Source organism: Rattus norvegicus, chromosome 4, assembly GCF_021556685.1.
Source record: "Rattus norvegicus strain SHRSP/BbbUtx chromosome 4, alternate assembly SHRSP_T2T, whole genome shotgun sequence".
NCBI classification, from domain to species: domain Eukaryota; kingdom Metazoa; phylum Chordata; class Mammalia; order Rodentia; family Muridae; genus Rattus; species Rattus norvegicus.
This window is the reverse complement of record NC_141537.1, coordinates 70468259-70490440: the sequence shown is the minus strand read 5'-3', so window position 1 is coordinate 70490440 and position 22182 is coordinate 70468259. Positions and strand designations below refer to the sequence as shown.

At 39.8% G+C, this 22182-nt stretch overlaps 2 protein-coding genes across 2 annotated transcripts in view; one reads left to right on the top strand and one right to left on the bottom strand.

Moving 5' to 3' along the window:
• Positions 1–217: 217 nt before the first annotated feature.
• Positions 218–8710, top strand: Moxd2 (monooxygenase, DBH-like 2). The gene is given in 13 exon segments (NM_001109229.1): positions 218–505; positions 1625–1771; positions 2250–2411; positions 2654–2737; positions 3584–3751; positions 3941–4043; positions 4216–4382; positions 5203–5294; positions 5540–5636; positions 5775–5834; positions 7177–7307; positions 8076–8193; positions 8468–8710. Coding segments are annotated over 13 exon segments (1860 nt in total).
• A 7113-nt stretch (positions 8711–15823) lies between these two features.
• Positions 15824–22182, bottom strand: part of Mgam2 (maltase-glucoamylase 2) — a 110287-nt gene continuing 103928 nt past the window's right edge. Inside the window, exons 47-48 of the mRNA XM_087659713.1 lie at positions 21820–21993; positions 15824–20537 (exon numbers count right to left, since the gene is read on the bottom strand). Of these exons, the coding sequence (XP_087515839.1) occupies positions 17613–20537; positions 21820–21993 (3099 nt within the window). The 3' untranslated portion in view covers positions 15824–17612. The remainder of the gene's footprint in view (positions 20538–21819; positions 21994–22182) is intronic.

The window sequence follows — 22182 nt, the reverse complement described above, 5'->3', positions numbered from 1 at the left end:
TGAATTCAAATAAGACAATCCTACTCTGTGTCCTCCCTGTACACTTCTGGCTCAAGTTATGTAAGTGGCACCACTCTGTACACAGCGGATAATCAGATCAGAAGAATACCAACCTGTTCCTCCCCCATGGCACTGTGCCAGGCACAAGTATAGATGCATATAAGTCCGGAGCTCTTGAGTGTCGTCTTTAAGAAGGCTGTTCCAGGCCCCATGAGCCATGGGCTATTTTCTCTTCTTCAGGCTTTTCTTACTTTGGGTCCTGGCAGCCTTTTCCCAAGGCAAGCGCCTTAGCCCTACATCTCCCCTTCGTTATTCCAGATTCCTAGATCCTTCCCATGCTGTTTTCCTGCGCTGGGACTTTGATTATGAGACTGAGATAATCACATTTGAACTGCAAGTCCAAACAACTGGCTGGGTTGGCCTGGGCATCACAGATCGCTACACGTTTGTGGGAAGTGATCTGGTAGTTGGAGGTGTCCTACCCAATGGCAATGTCTACTTTTCGGTAAGTCTAGGAATAAGCAACTTGTGTTGAGTTGAAGATGGCTTCATGTCCATAGTCTCCAACCTCTAACCCACAGAAGAGCTCCTTCCCTGGGTTGAGGATGGCTTTGTGTCTAGAAAAGAACTTTTCTGCAAACACAGCCAAGCACTGAACTCTAGTTGACTGCAGATTTCTCCCTACAATGATACTATAGCACTTCAGTCTGTGTCTTCTAGGCCACTTGTCTGCAGACTTTAAAGAGAGAAGATTTTATACTGTAAGAGTCTAATACAACTTACTTTCTAGGATCACAGTAAATGCAGGTCACCAAAAAATTTTCATTATTAGAACAGTCTTTCTCTCTCTCCAGTGCCCTTACAGTCACTCGGGTGGACCCCAGCATGAAATTGTCTAATAACATAATGATAGCAAAAGAAGCAAAAATGTTAAGCACTTTTGTTTTAAGTTCTTGTCATTTTAAACCCCATAGCATCACTGAGAGGGATTACTATAATCCATTGGTTCTCAACCTTTCTAATGCTATGACCCTTTGACATACTTCCCTATGTTGTAGAGACACCCAAACATAGAATTATTTTTGTTGCTATTTCTAACTGTAATTTTGTTATTGTTATAATTGTAATGCAAATATCTAAAATTCAGGATATCTGATATGTGATCGCTATGAAAGTGTCCTTTGATATCCTAAAGGGGTCACAACCCACAGGTTGAGAACCACTGCTATAATCTGCCTTTTACAAATGCAATATTAGTTCATTTTTCTCCCTAGATTCACATATTCAAAACTCACAATCACAGCTCTGAACTGTACTTATATAGTGTTATACTCATCACAGTACACAAAAATGTATAATCAAAGCATCACGAGAATATACAGATAATTCAGATAATAAGTTTTTCTAAAGATTTCAATGATTATTAGAATTTATGAATCTAACATTTGAAGTGAAAATAGTAAAGCCAGGTGGTAAAATCTCCAACAGACATGTCTTTCTTAGGAACATATCTATTTGTGCAATGTAGGTAGGTGGCTTCTGTGATTTTAGCATATACTTGCTGTCCCAAAGCTTAATTGTTTGGGATCCTGGTTCTTTCTTCTTAATTATCACTGGACCCCAGGATCAGCACCTTCTGGATGAAGACACTCTAGAACAGGATGGGAGTCAAGATGCTGAACTCCTAAAGCTCACAGAAGATTCTGTCTCGACCACTATGCGCTTTTCCCGGCCCTTCAGATCCTGTGATCCACATGATCATGACATTACGGTAAGATGTGAAAAAGGGGAAAAATTAGCCACAATCAGCATTTCCTAGAAAGATATAGTCACCAGAGAAATGCATCCAGTTATAATTCATAGGACTTTTATCCTTAGGTCTTCTTGGGTACTGTCTAGTTATATCACCTCTTAATATCTGCAATGATTTCTTGGAATGGTCTCACCCAATGACTAAGTGCCCCATTGTATTCTTCCGCTATTAAAGGACTCTGACCAATTCCACTGAATATCACTGTTTGGAGTTTGAGTTTGGTTCAACCTTCTTATTCTGCAGGTGTAGAGAGAAAGAATGGGAAAGAGTTAAGCACAACAAATGAGTTCAGCTCAGAGGTAGAACTAAAGCCACATTAATCTTGTCTCATTATTCTTATTCTACTGTGTAGATGAGTGTCACACATAAGAAACTGAATATAGATAAATCCAAAGTGCTGTTGAAGTTAGGCCTTCAATGTTTGTGGTACCCATAGAGTGATACCATGAGGGTCCTGGCTGCCTATGGCCTGGATGACATACCAAAGATGAATCGGGAGCGTACTTTTGTCAAGTCCATCTTCTTGCTTCAAATACTACAATATGATGATGAAGATGCCCCTGAAGACACTGTCATCTATGACTTGAAGATCAGTAATGTAAGACTCCACCATACCATATTATCTGCCTCTACCTTCCTCCATCTCCCCAGTCATCCTAAACCCTTCATCTTGCACCCAATATTGCACATTCCTTAGACTAAAATTACTATGAGTCCCATTGACCCTGTGAGAAATCCCAATCTAGCCCTAAGATGAACTCTGCTCCATAACTTGTCTATGTCCCTGCTTTTGGGGGACCCTCATTCCCACTCCACTCAGTATTTTGCATCTTTCCCCAGTTCCTCATTCCAGAGGAGGATACCACATATGCCTGCACCTTTCTCCCGCTCCCTATTGTCAGCAAAAAGCATCACATCTACAAGGTATGTGAACCAAAAGACAAAGTCCATCAAAGTAGAAAGGGCACTGTAGTGAAGCAATGGGAATGTTGGAGTCTAAAGATTGAAAAGGTTGCTGTGAGGAAATAACAGAGAAGGAATGTTGGGTAGGGCCAGGTAGAGTTTTATAGGATTGGAAGCCACATAATTTCCTGGGGACAGAACTATAACTACCAAAAGTATTTTATTCAAATGGACGATATTCTGACAGAAGATAGTAATTAGTATATTTTTGAAAATAGCAATTTCAAATCCTATCGTGATCCCAGAATTATTTTCTTTTAGCAACAGAGCTATTAAAAACAAGAAAGGGATGTGGCCATGCACTGTCAACCCATAAGAAAATCAAGTCAGAGTGAAATCAAAATCAGTCTTCTAGTTTTTTAACTGTTTTTAATTTAGGCCAAATACAAGAATATAATTTTACAAGTTCCAAGGTATTGGGGGCATTTAAAAAAATAGATTTCAAAGGAATGTGGATACATATATGCACTAAAAAATAGATTTCAAAGGAATGTGGATACATATATGCACACTGTGAACTGACTGAGGTCACTAAAAACAGAATCATCAGAAGGTCCCTGGTGACTGAGCACTGTGAGCTGTGTGCCCAAGAAATGGATTTAAAGAGGTGGGGGTTGAAATGTATTTAAGAGATAGTCTAGTAGAGTTTAGACAAGGTGATAGGTTCCAGGGAGAGAAACAGATGAGGACAAACCCGGAGTAGAGAATGGCATAGCTTTGGGAAGCAGGAAGGACTGAATAATAAGAATATGATGCATATTATGAATAAGAATCTTAACTATCATATACCCTCCTTTCTCTGTCCAGTTTGAACCTATATTGGTGGAACGCAATGAGACAATGGTGCATCATGTTCTCGTGTATGCATGCGGCAATTCTAGTGTACTCCCCACAGGCATCGGTGAATGTTACGGAGCAGACCCTGCCTTCTCCCTCTGCTCCCATGTCATCGCAGGCTGGGCTGTTGGGGGCCTTGTAAGTCCTGAGATGGAGGCATTTTGTGACAAAGGGGTGCATGCTGTTAGGCAATGGGCTAATGGAAGACCTGGGGGCATAGAAGTTCTGAAAGAAAGGTTAGAAAACTAGGGCATATCCAGAGCTTGGATCCAAGCATCTCGTCTCTAGCCTTTCGCACATCACTGCCGTGTTTTCCAATCACCACAGAGCTACCAGTTTCCAGATGATGTAGGCATCTCTATTGGAACCCCCTTTGACCCTCAATGGATCCGACTGGAAATTCACTACAGCAATTTTCAGAACCTTCCTGGTGAGTATCCAAAAGACTTGTGAGAAGGCAGCTGGTGGAAACAACTGGTTCCTCTGAATGTGGGAGACATGTAGCATGGATGCTGGAGTCTGTTTGTCATCACCCATTCCAGCTTTCCTGAACATTTTGACCCACTCCCACACTCTGAGGAGAGTATTTCTTTCTACTCTAGGTATCCGTGATACCTCAGGGATGCGGCTGTACTACACCTCGCACCTTCGCAAATATGACATGGGAGTCCTCCAGCTGGGCATCTCAGTTTTCCCTATTCACTTTATACCCCCGGGTGCTGAGGCTTTCTTGTCCTATGGGCTATGCAAGACAGACAAGTTTGAAGAGGTGAAACTGAGATGCATGTAGTCTCTGAGATTTCTTGTTCTCCATCAGAGTTCTGGTCTAATTTCGAAAGTCACAAGCCTGAGCCACAGATTTGAAAAATAGCTAAAGCCTGGTGCTCAGAAAAGTGGCAAGCACACATTCTGCAACAGAGAAAATGTGTCAGGGCTTTAGGGGCAAAGAACTTGGGTGAAAAGTGGGACAAGATGGTTCAGTGGAAATAGTGTGAGTGGTAACATCCACGTGGGAAAGTAAGGGTAGAAGGGCTAGAGATGTCGTCTTCTTGGTATGCTTTGACACAACCAATGCAATCGTGACTTCATAGCAGCTGTGGCTGCCTGCAGCAAGCCAACCCAAGACTGGTACCATCAACTCTCAGTCATGGGTCAAGAAGGGGCCTTTCCATGCTAAAGTACTGGCTATTGATGGGTTGTGGGAGAAAGGTAACCATTGTGCTTTCACCAATGATTCCAGAAGGATCCATCAGATAGTTCCAAACTCATGGTCAACAGAGGTGACCCAGTTTAAACTCAGTGGGCACCACACGACAAATCAAAACAAAATAATAGCAAAGTTGTGACTATGGGAAGGAGGCTAATGTGGGAAAAGGTGGGTAATAAGCTTAGCAGAGAGATTAGAGGGAGTGGGATAGTTTTCAGAATATACTTCATGCATGAAATTGTCAAAGAACAAACTCAATGGAATCGAAGCACAAAAAATTAGAACAACTCCTAATCAGACCAAGAAAAAGATGCTATCAAGCATCAACAGAGGAAAAATAAAGATGATTTCTTGACCAATCCAATATGACTTGCTGTTACAGATGAATGGGGCTCCAGTAGCTGACATATATGTATCAGCCTGCCTGCTCCATACCCACTTAGCTGGGCGGTCACTGCAAGCTCTGCAATACAGGTAATTAAAAGCTTGAACCTTTCCTTTCTGTGTATGGTGACAGCTGCTGCTTCTGCCTGATGTTATCCCTGGTTAAGAATAAAAAGAAGCTAAACTGGAGTGAGTGGAATAGACTATGAAAGAAGAATCCTTTATGTTTATTTCATTTGCATTCCCTGAAAGAGGCCACTTACAGCATCTTTATTGGTCTGGCCTTCTCTGCTTAATCTTTTCATTTCTGTCTTTCTGCTCTTCTCTCCCTCTAGAAATGGAACCCAACTCCAAATAGTATGTAAAGATTTCTCCTATGATTTCAACCTGCAAGAGTCTCGGGACCTACCTCATCCTGTAGTGATTAAGCCGGTAGGAACTTGAGGAGGGATAATGGCTGGAGCATGGGAGAGAGCAAGGAAACTAGCTCACTGTTAGCCCAGACGATTCTTAAGACTGTAGCAGTGCCTCTTTGACTTACTCTCTGCTCTCATGCTTCACTGTGAATAGGGGGATGAGCTGCTGATAGAATGCCATTATCAGACGCTGGATCGTGACTTCATGACTTTTGTAAGTGTCTTTGTCCACAGTAGTAGCAATGACTTTAGCCCTTGAAGAAAGCTGCATCCCAGAAAACTGTCTAATAAGTCTGATTGTTCCAGCTCTCTTCTGTATTTTCCTCTCTTCTGTGAGGCTTTTCATCCATCTAAGATAGAGATTCTGTATACTCCCCATTGGTGACCCACTAAGACCATAAGAGGATGTGTTATGGCATCTCTATCTCTTGTCTTCATCTTCTCAGCACAATTAATGAACTTGGAGTCATAACTACCCTGGGTTAGAATGCCAGCATAATCATTTAACAGCTTTATTACCTAGACAAAGTATTCAAAATCTTGGTTTCATTCTAAATTCATAAGGAAAAATAATAATACTATCTCATAAGATGATGGAAATAATTGGTTACAACATGTAGGACAATGGGAACATTACTTCCCTTAGAGTAGATGCTCACATAGAGCAAGCTATTGTTACCATGATTACAAAGAAGCCAACAACTCTATATAGGGACCAATTCAGTGCTTCAGAAAGGATAATGCATGTTCAAGGAAGGAAACACAGCCATACACGTTATTGTAAAATCAAGGTAGAAGACATCAGAATGGAGAAACAGGAATTACTGTTTAGTGTTACTTCATGAATCATAAGACAACACATGTATCATGTGAATCACTATGGTTCTAGACACATCGTCATGCTGAGTTCTGGTGAAGGACAGAAATGACAAAGCCATACATCAGCAAGGAAGGATTAAGGAATAAGGGAAGACATAGGAAATAATGGGATTAGGTTAAGAGATTTGTGGCTAGGAAGAGTTCTCAAAGCAGAGAAGATATTGTCCTACCTACAACTCTTAGACAGCAGGGTCTAACTGTCAAATTGTATTTGCCAGGTCAATAATGGAGGGGAATAGATAGACTAGGGGCTTTTGTATGCAATCAAATAATTTGTCTCAGAATAAATTATCATACACACACACACACACACACACACACACTATATGTAAATGTACTAGCACATCTGTAGGGAGAAGAGAATGTAATAAAGCCAAGGGTCTGGCTGACACTGGCAAAGTAGTGAGTCTAACCCACACTAGAGGGTAGCACTGGAAATGTCAAAGATAAGAAAGATATGTATAATACACTAAAGACTAATTCTTTAGAAATACTATTAATAATTGTTCAATGGCTGGAAATAAGAAAGGAAGCCATCTGGTAAGGTGCGGTGAGCTAGACCCTATGGGAAGATAAAGAACTCTCTGGAAGAGTGACAACTTTCACAGTTTGTTGGTTGCCTTTTCCCTCTCTGCACACGTTTGTATACCTGTCTCTCCTTCTCTCACCTTCTCCAGGGAGGTGCCAGCACCATTAATGAGATGTGCCTCATCTTCTTCTTCTACTATCCCAGAATTAACATCTCCAGTTGCATGGGATACCCTGATATCATCTATGTGACCAATGAGCTGGGGGAAGAAGCATCAGAGTGAGTCAGTCTAGAAGCAAAAGCCTACAATTGCATGGGAAGGAATCTTGTCAGTAGGTGGCCTAATCACACTTTGCCATTCAACCTTGCTCCATTCAGTGTTGATTCAAAAAACTCTGAAAACAAGTTTGGCAAGAAAGTTTGCATATCTGTAAAGGCATTCAGAGATGCAGATGAAAACAGACCCTTGAAAGTCAGATCACATGTACATAAATTCCTATCTTTCAGGCTTCACTCAAAAATGTGTTTACATTCATGTAACAACCTTTAAGTAAGTGTCCACTCTTGTGTGACTAATAAGAGGCTAGAAACATCTTTCTTAACAGTCACATATACAATTTTAGGGCAATTGCAGATTTCTTTCTTTCTATTTTCCTTTCTTTCTTTTAAGACAGAATTTCTCACTCTGGCTGTCCTGGAACTCACTCTGTAGATCAGGTTGACCTCAAACTCAGAGATCCATAGGCCTCTGCCTCCCGAGTGCTGGGATTAAAGGTGTGCAACACCACAGCTAATTGCAAATTTACAGAAGCTAATCCAACCACCTCTCAGACCTTATGACATCTATGTCCTTAAAGAGTATCTTTTTTTGATGTCTTAAGTTCTCTCTGATATGTTTTTCCTTATCAAATTCACTAAGAATTTCCATTTACTTAAACAACATCCCATGTAGCTTATGCTAGTGTGGAAGCTAGTGTGGTGTTTGTCGGCATGTTTTGTCTAAGCTGTAAGTCAACACTGTCTCTGCCTTGACCCTATTATCCACAGGAATCCCATGGAAAACCTCATGGTCCTGAATAATGTTGAGTGGACTCCAGAGAACATTAAGACAGCTGAGAAAGCCTGCAAGGAGTCCCAGCAGACAGTATTGATCAAGACGATTGATGTGCGTATCACAGGAGAAGCCACCCTACAAAGTTGAGGGATGGTACTGGGCAAGGCAAAGACAGACAAAGGATAATGGCAGCAGAGATGGGAAGTGTGAATTGGGAGAGGGAGTCACAGGAAGTGCAAAGGCAAGCTGTCACTCTCCTACTCTATAAACGTTGTTGCAGCCTTCCAGGTAGCTTATAAGGTTAGGGTGGCACAGTAATGTTTCAAGGAAGAGAAAGATGGTAGGAATATTTCTGAAACTACTCATTTTTTCTTATCTCCTTCAGGAAGAAGTAGAAAATACAACAGGTTGGATTCCCGATATTATACCAACTCCTCGAGGAGCATGCTTAGAGTCTTCTGGAGGCAAAGTGGAACCTCAGGACAAGACCCCTGCAGGCTTCAGGGCTGTACCAATGGCCCTCTCTGGCTCCAATACTGCTACTCTGAGGCACCTGCCCATGATTACTGTCTTGTTCCTGCAGGGTTGCCTCTCATGGCTCCTTGCAATGCTACAGACTGGAGTATGATTCTGTCTCCTCATAATACCTACTCCTTTATCATGAGCTATGCACACAGCTCCCTGACTTGACCCCTCTAAGTGTCCTTTGTAACATTTTCCATAAACGAAATCATGATACAGTAGGCTCTAGGATTTTGTCCACAATTCACTGTTCAAGTCATTCTTAAGGTTTCAGGACTATTGATAAGATCCCATGTTTTATGAGAAATTCTTCCCCCCCAGTCTGAGTGTTAGATGGTGGATTCACTCTCGAAGAATTCCTGCTTTCTTTCAAACTGATGCTATGATTAGGATGAGACTTGAGGATGAAGATTGAGGCTTCTCATTTCTAATGGCAGTTTGTGTCCAGTCTTTTCAGAGGCAATGTGAGTAGGCTATATAGATAAATTAGAGAGAAAAGAGTAATTTTTGGTAAAAGAGGAGACTCTGTGCACATAGAAATAAAATTTCTAAGTATCACATTAAATAGAATTCAACTTGCTTCCTTTGGCATTCTCTTTCATTTGAGTCATTGGTCCAGGAAAAGCAACTTGGAAGCCTCTTGAATTGCCAGGTGAAAGCATCCAGAGGGTTTGGTGGCCCCAAATACAACATGCAACATGTCATCCTTGTCCTCTACCCTTGAGTCCCTTCTGTTGGATTGTCTTTGTTTATCCTACCCCAAGTTATATTGGCTTGTGTGAGTCTCTCACAATGAAGACTGTATCTGGAAACACAAGGTGAATTGAGCTCTGAGAATAAGTAAAAATCAAACTAGAGAAAAGTAAATTCTTATCCCTGCAGCACAGAGCTTGTCTAAGAATTCTATGGGGGAAAGAATAGAGACTACGAACAAACATTTTGTGGAGTATCAGTTGTTATTAAAAGCCCAGGATATTTACTATTTTCTGGCAGCCATGTCTATTAATTCTCAGCTAGATTTAACGTCACTTTGCCAATCTATGAATTGTCTTACTCATTATGTCTTCTAGAAGGCACCCCTACTTTGGGTGTACCAAGGTGTTTGACAGGATCTTAATCCCCTGATGATTAAGAATATGATTTCAGAAAACTCTATATCACAGCTTCAGAGACTGTGATCTAATGTCATAGCCCTGCTTCCTGATGGAGTGGTCCCTCTTCTAACAGTGGCGAGGTGTGCTGAGGACATGAGAAGTAATGAGCTCACCACTTCCTTGGATATGACAATAATTAAGGCTATTCATCCTCAGAAGCACAACACATTCAATTCCTGAACTGGTCAGCACCACTTCCAAGCCTCATAATATATAAACAGAGGTTTTGCCCCTTTAATCAAAGAGGATTTTCCAAGTTCATGTCTCTTTAGGATGGCTTCCTAGACAACGTATATTACCCAACAATGTAGTAGGCAATCTCTTCAGAAAAGATTGAATTAGATGCTGATGATCTGGGAAATACGTTATAAGGAAACTTTTATGGTTCAGAAATTTTAAACCATGCAACCCTTAAAATTTATTTTTACTCTAGTATATTTTACCTAGGTATACTGAAAAGTCTTGGATTTGTGATTCAAGGAGGAGGAAATTGAGGCAGATTGACCTTTTTGAAAGATTATTAGAAGAATTAGTAATATTGTAAAATGGTAACAGCATAGAAAGGGTTGAGGCAAGCTCCTTCTTATATGTTTCTGAGGAGGGAGTTTATATCTCACAGTTCATGAACTTACTGCATACAGTCAGGCTATCTCTGATTCTAGGGGGCTGGGGGTGTTGGAAGGGTGATTCTGCATTTCCAGCAATGGTATAAGGGAATCTTGCTAACTTGTGTTTTAGAGGTTATAAGGGAAATAGGGGGAAATAGTACATTTATTTAAGGTAACTAGTTATGGATTTGGGGGTGTGCCATCAATAGTCTGGTGTCTTGAGTCTGGTAGCCTGGGCATGAAACTTCTTTGCATAAATTAGAGTTAAGATATCAGCTAGGATCCCAGACTTGAGGTGAGGGCACAGAGACTGCCAAAATCCTTGGGAATCAGTGGCCAGCAAGTCTACCTAATAGATGAGCTCCAGTTTTACTGAGTTCTTGTCTTAAAAATAAGATGGACTGTGACTAAGGAAGATTTAGTCCTTCCTTATTGACTTCTACCGTCCATACATGTGTAAGTATCCATACATGTACACAAGCATGTATATATTATATATATATATACATATCATATACACGAAAGCAAATATTCAAACCCATAATTCACCCCTAAGTTTGTATTCCCAAAAATGCAGTATATTGGGGTTCTCTTCAGAAAAAGTACAAATAAGGGGATCCATGACATACTCCATAGAAATAATTATGAGTTCTGTTTTGGTTGGAATGATGAAACAAGAACAATGTATTCCCTAACATAAGAACTCAGCTTTGTTCAAATGGCTATAACTTGTGGGACAATTCCAAGAAACAAGTGTAACTGATGAACCTGTGTTCTTCATGTGGAGTACCATTGAATGATCCAAAACATAGTATTTCTATTGCGCCAGGTCAGAAAGTCAGGAAGATATTCACAGAAGGGGAAGAGATGTTCAAGTAAAGTAAATCAAAGATGCTGTGTTTGCTGTTGGTATAATTGACCAGTACAAGAGGTTGGGGACATATGGTGTAGATCTAAGGAACTGCCTTTCAAATTCTTTGGTTTTAGGATCTCTTTATATTCAAAACCTGTAGAAAGAATATCTTGTGTCTAAATGAATGTGGTACCTGTCATTAATACATTTGATGGCCTATGGCTTAGGCAGGAAGTATGAAATGGAACATCTGGGAGGCAGAAAAAATTCTGGGAGAGTGTCAGAGACAGGAGATTCACCCAGAAAGATGTGACTAGATAGAAGCATCATACCTGAGCACAGGTAACCAGTCATGTAACTGAATGTAGATTAGAATAAATGGGTTGTTGTAAGTTATGATCTGGTCAGAGAAGAGCCTAGCTTTATGGAAAGGTATTTATTTATAAATGTGTTTTGAGTCTGGATCTTAATTCTGGGAGCATAGTGCTGGGATGAAGAAACAGCCCTAAGTTCAACAAATGGTGAACCAACACGATGTGAGAACTTACTTAGAACCCATGTTTGGATTATAAGACCCAGGTAATAAGTAGAGAAAAGTCAGGCTAGCAGCACAATAGGTATAATCTCAATAGATAGATAGATAGATAGATAGATAGATAGATAGATAGATAGATAGATAGATAGATAGATAGATAGACAGACAGACAGACAGATAGATAGATAGATATAGAGAGCAGAACAAAGTCAAAGCTTCCCAGAACAGCACTAGACCAGCAGCTGAGAAGGAGATTTTCTAGCCAAGGAGCAGGAACCTACAGAGATAGTATGGAAGGTGGCTTTTTTTTTAACAAAGTCTGTACTGAATTTAAAAGCAGAACACAGACACGAAGTTGGGGCTTCTCCCAAGGGCAGAGCACAGTGGTGGCAAATGGTAAGAAACAAACTGTGTGTAGCTCAGTTACACATAGGCTGAATACAGCCGGGTCCAGAGGTGGGTGGCAAAGCCCATGGAGACTTCCTGGAAACCGCAACCATAAGGAAAGTCACTTCGGGTTCTCTTAAGCTTGGCATGTCAGATCAGCCCAGTCCTGTCCTTGCATGGAGTAAAGAAATAGGCCCCTAGGTTAGCTGCTGTGGCCTAAGTCAGACTATTCCTGTAAAGAAAGGTACAGGGTCTGCTCCATCCCCTGTGCCTGCATTACTTGTAGACAGGATAAATTTTGGGTTTAAAGTTTTGGTTTTTTTTTTTTTTGTTTTGCATGTTTTAAATTTTAATATTTGTTAGCTCTGATTTTAAGTAAGTTAAAATGTATATATAGTATTTAACAAGCAAAAGAATATATTAAGGAATTATTTAGAAAAAAAGGAAAAACATTTTAAGACTACGAGGAAGACTTAATATAACTGCATGAATGAATACAAAATGATTCTTGCAGTTCTATTTTTGAAAATTTCACTAGTCCTGAGAAGTACCCTATTACATGAATCACTTTCAACTCACAAAATAGAAAGTTTTGTAAGTGGGTTGGTGTCTCTATCACTCCACTGGGGTTCCTGTCTCAATACAGGAGATGATCTCTTCAGGTTCCAGTCCCCAATGTAATGAGTCACAGTTAATGTCACCCCATTGATTCTTGGGTACCTCCCTTATCCCAGGACCATGCCTCATCCTCATGCCCCCCACCTCTTCACCTCTGTCAGTTGCAGATTTCCATTCATTTTCATGGCCATCTAGCCATCTTCCTCATATCTGATCCTCAACACCCATTCCCTTTCTCATACCCCCTCTCAAGTTTCCACCTTCCATCTGCCTCTTATGACTAATTTATTCTTCCTTCTAAATGAGCTTCTTTGTTTGGGCCTTCCTTCTTGTTAAGGTTCTTTGGGTCTGTAGGGTGTAGCCTGCTACTTGTGTTTTATAAGTGAGTACATACCCATGCATGTCCTTTTGGGTCTGGGTTTCCTCACTCAGGATGATATTCTTGAGTTCCATCCATTTACCCATAAAATTCATGATGTCTTTGTTTTTAATAGCTGAGTAGTACTCCATTGTATAGATGTACCACATTTTCTTTATCCATTCTTCAGTTGAGGGACATCTAGTTATTTCCAGTTTCTGTCTATTAGGAATAAAGCTGCTTGAGACCTATCCCATAGGCAGTCACCAATCCCTAACTCTATCAATGATACTTTGTTATGCTTACAACCTCTGAGAGGGTCCACCCATCAACTAATCCAGGGAGATATAGACACCCATAGGCAAACAGTAGATGGAGCTTGAATATTCTTTTTTTTTTAATTGACTTGAGTATTTCTTATATACATTTCGAGTGTTAGTCCCTTTCCCGGTTTCCGGGCAAACATACCCCTAATCCCTCCCCCTCCCCTTCTTTATGGGTGTTCCCCTCCCCATCCTCCCCCCACTGCCACCCTCCCCCCAACAATCTAGTTCACTGGGGGTTCAGTCTTAGCAGGACCCAGGGCTTCCCCTTCCACTGGTGCACTTACTAGGATATTCATTGCTACCTATGGGGTCAGAGTCCAGGGTCAGTCCATGTATAGTCTTTAGGTAGTGGCTTAGTCCCTGGAAGCTCTGGTTGCTTGGCATTGTTGTACATATGGGGTCTTGAGCCCCTTCAGAGCTTGAATATTCTTATGAAGGATTGTGGGCCCAAAAGGGGATAGGAACTCCACAGTAAGACTAACAGAGTCAACTAATCTGGACCTTTGGGGCTCTCAGAATCTGAATCACCAACCAAAGAACATACATGGGTTGGACCTAGACCTCCCCGCTCATCTCTAGCTTAGTCTTCACATAAGACCTGAACAATTGGAACAGGGGCTATCCCAAAAGCTACTGCCTATGCAAGAGATATGTTCTACTAGCTGGGCTGCCTTGTTTGACCTCAGTAGGAGAGGAAGCGCCAAGTTTCTCAAAGACTTGAAGTGCCAGGCTTGGGGGGATACCCAAAGGGCCCCCTACCCACTTAGAGGAGAAGGGGAGAGGATGGGAGAAAGGATTGTGTGAGGGGGTGACCAAGGGGGCAGTGAGCAGGATGTAAATTGAATAGGTAAAAAAGTAAAATTAAAAGAAAGGAAGGAAGGAAGGAAGGAAGGAAGGAAGGAAGGAAGGAAGGAAGGAAGGAAAGCCAGGTGCTGCACAATATCTGAGCAAAAACATAACAGACACAGGAGACAGATAGACAGATCTCTCTGAATTCTAGACCAGCCTGGTCTATGTAATAAAGTCAGAGCAAGACACTCTGCTGATAGATACCGCCACTTATAAATTACAATCTTTGTTGTTGTTGTTGTTGGTTTTTAATATTATTATTACTTTTATTTGTTTTACAGTCCAGTCATTACCCAGTCCTGGTCTGCCCTTCCACAGTTCTACCTCCCATTCCTCCTCCCCCTGTCTCTAAGAGGATATCCCCACCCCTCCCCTCCCCCGCCACCCACTTCCCCACCCCCCATCTCCCAACTCCCTTCCACCCCATTCTCCCACCCCACCCTATCAGGCTACCCTATTCCTTGTGGCCTCAAGAATCTCAAAGGTTAGGTGCTTTTCTCACTGAAGCCAGACCAGGCAGCCCTCTGCTGTACATGTGTTGGGAGGGGGTGGGGTTGTACCAGCTATTGTATGCTGCCTGGTTGGTGGCTCAGTGTGTGAGAGATCTCAGGACTCTAGGTTAGTAGAGACAGCTGGTCTTCCTACTCTAAAATTCAAAATGACACTTCCTTTCCTTAAAGGTACTATGTTGGTTTTTAATAATAAGTAGGAATGTCCTTACTAATTAAAAAAAATATACAACAAGATTACATTTATATAAAGAGAAAGGAATGTAGGTATATTTATCCACACAAGGTACGTTTATAATTTCAAATTGAAAGATAATGCTTTTTCTTTTGGCAAAAAGCATTTTTCCCTAGGAAAGGTCTATTCTCCTAATCAATGTAAGGGCCCAAAGTTGGGGTTGTGCTGAGGTTGTTTGCTTTTATCTTTCTAGGAGAGGAAAAGCATCCAACTAAGGAATCCAGAGACCATTGCACAAGAGAAACATCTAAAGAAAAATAATGGATCATTAAAAAGAGATATTCCAAAAAAAGGAGTAAACCAGGACTGTGTAAAAAAAAATACCGTTAAGCTTATTAACTGTATTGCAATTAACTATCAGCTTCGCAATGAAGAATACAAATGCCTTTTGGAATGTCAGTTGTGTTGGAAGGTATTTGGATGGGGCAAACACGTGAGGAAGTATTTTCCTGAAGTGGACACAGGTGAAAGACTAAAGCAAACATGTGAAAGGACATGTGATGAGGGAGTCTTTGCTAACAGCACACATGCATTAGTTTGCCTTACATTGCAAAGTTGACCTGCATTTGGGTTATTTCAAGTTATGATCTACTCACAGAAGAGCCTATCTATGTAGCCAAGGTATTTGTAAATATTTGGAGTCTGACTCTTATTTCTAAGAGCATGGGACTGGGAGAAAGAACTAGTCCTAACTTCAACAAAAACCAGATAACGCACCATGTTGCTTATGTGAGTGAGACCTGTTAACTATTACCTGTTAATAACTGCATACAAAACTTAAATTGAGTCACTTACAAAATATTTTAAATTTATTTTTGTTAATTGAAAATAACAATGTATCTACTACATTTTAACATAAATACCATCTTTGTGAAAAATAAGCATATTTTGAGGCAAAAACAGAGTAAGAAGAATGGTATTGTTTTACCTTTTGTAAGACTTTTTAACGACTTGCACCTTTTTTGCAGCTGTTTCTGTATTAATCTATTGCAATGTCATACAGAAAAGTCTCTGCCACTAATGTACCAGTAAGAGAAGAAGAGTAAAAGAGACAAATAATAACTTGGTATTATGGAAACACAGTTGATGCTATTGACTTTACAGAAAATCTGGGACACCCCACAGGTTTCAAACTACATTTTTGGAATACTTTTCTGGGGCTAAACCTTCAACAGTGCCCAACTGACTATATTTGGCAATATCCATGAGTTTATTGACAAGGATAGAGATTTAGCTAAGGAAGGAGTAGGTCAAAGATGAGAGGTAAATTTGAATATGAAAGATCAGGGCCATTCAGGGACCTCTGACACTCTACAGGAGAGACTTCACACATGAATAATAATAATTAAATACAGTAAAAGGCTAGGTGACCATGATTTTAAATTCCAGCACAACATAAACTGCTTCCTGGGGTTAAACCTTTACAGTCTCACCTCTGTTTAACTAAGTTCTAGTTTGTAGGCACATCAGAGTCCATAGTATGGGCCTAAAATTAGCTTGTAAGGTTGGTTTCAAAATTCTAGAGCAGTTTTGGATCAATAAATATAGATTGAGTATTCCTAATCTGAAAATATAACACATTTTGCATACCAATACAATCAATCAATACGTTTGTAGTATTAGTGGCACCATTGACTATAAGAGTAGGTAAATAATTGGTTGTAGCATTCTGTGTAACCAAGTAAGTTTCTGCAATTGTGAAAGCTATATCTGACATTATTATGCCATCTGGATTCACAAGGTATATATGTGCTGTTGCCTATGGCACTGCTGGATTTATTTCCAACAGTAATGTTTCCAACATGTCCTGCATTGTATATAGTATTGATGGTGAGAATACCTGTGGTTCTTGGAATGAAATTATTGGAAATGACCATGTAAGAAGTAATTAAATTGGTGTGGTTTATGTTAAATACTATATGTGACCATGGGGATAGTAGATGACGTTGTAAAGTTGTGAGTAGCTTCAACAATATTACTTGTGCTATTCATTTTATTCCCTGGGAAAGGTATGGTTATACTAAGACTCTGGGGTTAGGTACATCAGGAAGAGTAGAATTAATTGTATTATTTGAAAATATATTGAAGGTGTGTGTGACTGTGATAGAAAAAGTTAAATTAGTGCCATCAGGAATAGCACTCGCAAAAAAAATGTAATTTACCAAATATATGGTACTACTTGTGACATCAACAGTACTTGTTCTATAAGGTATAATCCCCATAGGTGTAGGATTACTAGGGCTATCAGTAACAGGAACTATAAAAAACACAGTACCTACATCTGGAAGAGGAAAGATGACTGTGGCATTAATTGTAGATACAGCAAAATAGTACTTTTCTCAGTAGCTGCCATTGTGACAGGAACAATAACACTAGTGCTAATAGTAACAGGACATGTAGAAAAGGGTGTAATTATGTCAAGAATGAGGAATTAGCTGTGTTGTCACCAGTTCTTGTCTTGGGACCTGAGGTTGTGAAAGCATCACACCACCAGTGTTAGGAGGAGGAGGACTTGTAGGGAAAGGTAAGATTATACCAGGAAATATAGTATTAGTTGTGTTGTCAACAGTACTTGTTTAAGGAGTTGTGTTTGTGACAGTAATCACATCACTAGAGTTAGCAATAGTACTACTTGTAGGGAAAGGTGTATTTATGCCAGGAAATGTGGTATTAGTTATATTGACAACAGGACTTGTCTCAGGGGTTGTAGTTGTTTCAGGAAATACATCACTAGTGTTAGTATGAGAAGAAGTTGTAGGGAAAGGTGTAGTTGTGCCAGAAAATGTGGTGTTAGTTTTGTTGTCAATAGTACTTGTTTGAGGAGTTGCAATTGTGACAGGAATCACATCACTAGTGTTAGCAGTAGTAGGACTTGTAGGGAAAGGTGTAATTATGCCAGGAAATGTGGTATTAGTTATATTGACAACAGGACTTGTCTCAGGGGCTGTAGTTGTTTCAGGAAATACATCACTAGTGTTAGTATGAGAAGAAGTTGTAGGGAAAGGTGTAGTTGTGCTAGGAAATGTGGTATTAGTTGTATTGACAACAGGACTTGTTGCAGGGGTTGGAGTTGTTTCAGGAAATACAGCACTAGTGTTAGCATGAGAAGAAGTTATAGGGAAAGGTGTAGTTGTGCCAAAAAATGTGGTGCTAGTTGTATTGTCAACAGTACTTGTTTGAGGAGTTGCGGTTGTGACAGGAATCACATCACTAGTGTTAGCAGTAGTAGGACTTGTAGGGAAAAGTGTAGTTATGCCAGGAAATATAGTACTAGTTGTATTGACAACAGGACTTGTCTCAGGGGATGTAGTTATTTCAGGAAATACATCACTAGTGTTAGCATGAGAAGAAGTTATAGGGAAAGGTGTAGTTGTGCTAGAAAATGCGGTATTAGTTGTATTGACAACAGGACTTGTTGCAGGGGTTGGAGTTGTTTCAGGAAATACAGCACTAGTGTTAGTATGAGAAGAAGTTGTAGGAAAAGGTGTAGTTGTGCCAGAAAATGTGGTGCTAGTTGTGTTGTCAATAGTACTTGTTTGAGGAGTTGCGGTTGTGAAAGGAATCACATCACTAGTGTTAGCATGAGAAGAAGTTATAGGGAAAGGTGTAGTTGTGCTAGGAAATGCGGTATTAGTTGTATTGACAACAGGACTTGTTGCAGGGGTTGGAGTTGTTTCAGGAAATACAGCACTAGTGTTAGTATGAGAAGAAGTTGTAGGGAAAGGTGTAGTTGTGCCAGAAAATGTGGTGCTAGTTGTGTTGTCAATAGTACTTGTTTGAGGAGTTGCGGTTGTGACAGGAATCACATCACTAGTGTTAGCAGTAGTAGGACTTGTAGGGGAAGGTGTAGTTATGCCAGGAAATATAGTACTAGTTGTATTGACAACAGGACTTGTCTCAGGGGATGTAGTTGTTTCAGGAAATACATCACTAGTGTTAGCATGAGAAGAAGTTATAGGGAAAGGTGTAGTTGTGCTAGGAAATGTGGTATTAGTTGTATTGACAACAGGACTTGTTGCAGGGGTTGGAGTTGTTTCAGGAAATACAGCACTAGTGTTAGTATGAGAAGAAGTTGTAGGGAAAGGTGTAGTTGTGCCAGAAAATGTGGTGCTAGTTGTGTTGTCAATAGTACTTGTTTGAGGAGTTGCGGTTGTGACAGGAATCACATCACTAGTGTTAGCAGTAGTAGGACTTGTAGGGGAAGGTGTAGTTATGCCAGGAAATATAGTACTAGTTGTACTGACAACAGGACTTGTCACAGGGGTTGGAGTTGTTTCAGGAAATACATCACTAGTGTTAGTATGAGAAGAAGTTGTAGGGAAAGGTGTAGTTATGTCAGGAAATGTGGTATTAGTTGTACTGACAACAGGACTTGTATCAGGGGTTGAAATTGTTTCAGGATATATATCACTAGTGTTAGTATAAGAAGTTGTAGTGAAAGGTGTAGTTGTGCCAGAAAATGTGGTGCTAGTTGTGTTGTCAATAGTACTTGTTTGAGGAGTTTCGGTTGTGACAGGAATCACATCACTAGTGTTAGCAGTAGTAGGACTTGTAGGGGAAGGTGTAGTTATGCCAGGAAATATAGTACTAGTTGTATTGACAACAGGACTTGTCACAGGGGTTGGAGTTGTTTCAGGAAATACATCACTAGTGTTAGTATGAGAAGAAGTTGTAGGGAAAGGTGTAGTTATGTCAGGAAATGTGGTATTAGTTGTACTGACAACAGGACTTGTATCAGGGGTTGAAATTGTTTCAGGATATATATCACTAGTGTTAGTATAAGACGTTGTAGGGAAAGGTGTAGTTGTACCAGAAAATGTTGTGCTAGTTGTGTTGTCAATAGTACTTGTTTGAGGAGTTGCGGTTGTGACAGGAATCACATCACTAGTGTTAGCAGTAGTAGGACTTGTAGGGGAAGGTGTAGTTATGCCAGGAAATATAGTACTGGTTGTATTGACAACAGGACTTGTTGCAGGGGTTGGAGTTGTTTCAGGAAATACATCACTAGTGTTAGTATGAGAAGAAGTTGTAGGAAAAGGTGTAGTTATGTCAGGAAATGTGGTATTAGTTGTACTGACAACAGGACTTGTATCAGGGGTTCTAATTGTTTCAGGATATATATCACTAGTGTTAGTATAAGAAGTTGTAGGGAAAAGTGTAGTTATGCCCGGAAATGTGGTGCTAGTTGTACTGGCAACAGGACTTGTCTCAGTAGATGTAGTTGTGACAGGCATCACATTGCTAGTGTTAGTGGAAGGAGGTTGTGTAGGGAGAGATGTAGTTGTATTAGGAAGTAGGGTTATGAAAGTAGTTGTTACTTCAGATGTGGTTGTGAGAGCAGGACTGGTCACAGTTTCAGTGCTAAATCCAGGTGGGAAAGAGCTTGCGGGAAATGCACTGGTTGCATTTGGTGTGGGAAGTGTAGGATGTCCATAAACCCAAATAACTTTACTCAGTTTTTCTAGGGTCATATTCCATGCATCCAATTGAATAAATAGTTCCTGCCAAAAAGAAATGATTACATTAATGTATTAGAAATTACCAAACATTATGTTAAAGACATTATTCAACTTTTACTTTAACAAAAGATAAAAATGTATTCATTATTTCCCCAAAGAGAAGATGACACCAATCTTTTCAGCTTATATTTGTCCCAGATCACCATGGTAAGGTGTTCTCTGTGTAACTGATTGCCAGAAATCTCTTTCACCACACTTTCATATGTCTAAGCCCTAATGTTGTCACATATTTACAATTGTGGTTAAAATTAACATCTATTTTAACTTTTCATTTTGTCATTGATATTTTTCTTTCTGGACAGCAACTGGGTTCCATGTCCTCATTACTGCAAATGTTAAGATAGTGCTTGGCCTATAACAGGTATTGAATATCCTATAGAGCTTCCCCAAATAGTACCTTGTGATTTTCTGTAACTATGTTAATTACTAACAATGCTTTTACAGTAATTTTGAATCCAGTAATCCAAGGAACATATTATTTTATCTAAGTATGTAACAAGGAAGACCACAGGGACACAAGATCTACATGGGTCCACAGAATGGTCAAATCCCAATGCTAGTAGGACACTCTTTTCTCCATTTGGAAGAAGAGAATATAGCTATTTTTTCCAGTTATCTAAACCATTCTGTTTGGGCTACTGTATCTAGTTATAATTAGTCCACAGTCTAAAGTTACTATTCAGACTCTAAAGTTACCATTACACTGGTTGCTATTCTGTCAGAAACCGCTCTTGAAAAATGTGGTTTCACTTGGTTCCAGAGCTGAGGCAAAGCTGTCACTTTAATAGTTTTAATAGTCTGATATCTATGGCACTCTGATCTGTTAAGCAAATAAACACATCACATTATGAGTGAATCATATTTAATAATAATAGTAAAAGTTGAGTGCCACCTTAAAAGAACCATTAACTTTTGCAGGGCTGGGCATACTACAGGAAGGAGAAAGGAATTTCACAGACATTCCTTGGCTTTAGCCTCTGAGGAAAAATAATGTTTCCATATTTTGTTGGTAGCCTAGGAAAACAATCTATTCAAATCTAAACCATTTCATGAATAAACACAACAGAGAGGATGTCATCAGGCTACAAATCATCAATATCAGACTACAAAGGGAAGACCATCAACGTTGTATTTTTTACAACAATCCTCACAGATTTTCAGAAACATGTGCGAACCCTTCTAACATGTATGACATATATAGTAGTAGAAGAAATAATGTAACAATAATAATCTGAATTCACGATAGTATTCCTTTTAGACATACCTGATTGTAGGGATCACTATAGAAATTATTCTCGATGAATTGCTGGTTGTTGTATGTACAAATAACTTGCACCACATAAGTATAATTTAAACCCAAGATTCTAATGAATCCGATTTTCAGTGGATTTGTGTCACTCAGATACTGATTATGCAGAATCTGGATTTTCAAGGTGTTCTATAAAAATCCATAAAGAGAAAACATATGTATCACACATATAGTAAACTATGTTCTATATTGCAAAGAGAAAACATTTTGAATTACTCCCATTGTAATTTTTTGTTTCTAATTTTTATTAAATATTTCATAGAGACAGAGTTCCTGAGTACCAGCCATGATAAATTTTATGATGATTGTGATGGCCAA